Source organism: Primulina eburnea, chromosome 13 (genome assembly GCF_022965805.1).
Source record: "Primulina eburnea isolate SZY01 chromosome 13, ASM2296580v1, whole genome shotgun sequence".
In the NCBI taxonomy this organism is placed as follows: Eukaryota; Viridiplantae; Streptophyta; class Magnoliopsida; order Lamiales; family Gesneriaceae; genus Primulina; species Primulina eburnea.
In genome coordinates, this window is record NC_133113.1 from 1,189,439 (window position 1) to 1,190,549 (window position 1,111).

Sequence of the window (1,111 nt, forward strand, 5' to 3'; positions counted from 1 at the left end):
CTTGTATAAAAAATAGTTCCCAAAATGTGTGTGCATAATGACATTATTATTGTAATCTTAAAAGTATATATATTACATACATCTGGAGTTAAAAACAGGCAACTAACCAAAAGCTGAGGGCAAATATGTCAAATGACACAATTGCAAAGTAGTTGCAGTGCTATATAAATTACACAACATCACTGCCTATTTCCACACAAAATAAGAAAGAAACCAACACAAAGCATTCTTCACAGCAAAAAGAAAAAAAATGCAACTGAAATCTTGCCCTCTTCTCTCAGCGATCCTCTTGATATTGGTGGCATCATTTCATTACCAAGCCTTGGCCATTTCGCCTAGTGTCATCGTTGGCAACTGGCAGCCGATTCCGAACGTAAATGTTCTAAAAGTGTTGGAAATCGCTAGATTCGCGGTGTCGGAGCACAACAAGAAGGCTAACGCGCAGTTGGAGTTTGTAAAGGTGGTGAAGGGTGAAACCCAAGTAGTCGAAGGTACGAATTACAGATTGGTCATCATCGCGAATGATAAGGCTGCCGGCAATGCGCCGGGAAATTACGAGGCCGTGGTCTGGGACATGCCTTGGAAGCATTTCAGGGAACTAAGCTCTTTTGTGAAAGTTTAAGGATGATATCATATATGTAACGCTAGTGTCCTAAATAAAAAAGTCTTTAATATCATCTCAATAAATAATATAAATAAAAATAACATTATTAATTTAATTAATTTCGGTTTTTTCGGTCGGTTCTGTTTTGACATTTATAATCCGAAACCGAACCAAATTAATTTCGGTTTTAACATTTATATCCGAATTATAAAATTCGGTTTTCGGTTCGGTTTGGTGTTCGGTTTTTTCGGTTTGGATTTTCGGTTTTTTCGGTTTTATCCGAAGTTTGAACACCCCTAGTATCTGATATGAAAAAATAATTTTGGACATAAATTGAGATCTCCTTCATTGAATTTTGGGATGTTAAATTATTATAGGTTTTAGAAATACTAAATAAGCTCTTCGAAAATTAACTTTGAGTGATCCAACTTTTTTAAAACCACATATAAGCTATTAAACAACATATTTTAACATCTTATAATGTCTTTTATATTTTTTTAGCAAACA

The 1,111-nt window shown here is 34.6% G+C and overlaps 1 protein-coding gene across 1 annotated transcript; it reads left to right on the forward strand.

Moving 5' to 3' along the window:
* The first annotated feature begins 250 nt into the window (after positions 1–250).
* On the forward strand, positions 251–622 carry LOC140809127 (cysteine proteinase inhibitor 1-like). The gene has a single exon (XM_073166617.1). It carries the CDS (start codon positions 251–253, stop codon positions 620–622), a length of 372 nt encoding a protein of 123 aa, XP_073022718.1.
* The last annotated feature ends 489 nt before the right edge of the window (positions 623–1,111 follow it).

Coding starts and splice junctions, on each gene's coding strand:
- LOC140809127 (XM_073166617.1), top strand. CDS start 251: ATGCAACTGAAATCTTGCCCTCTTCTCTCAGCGATCCTCTTGATATTG.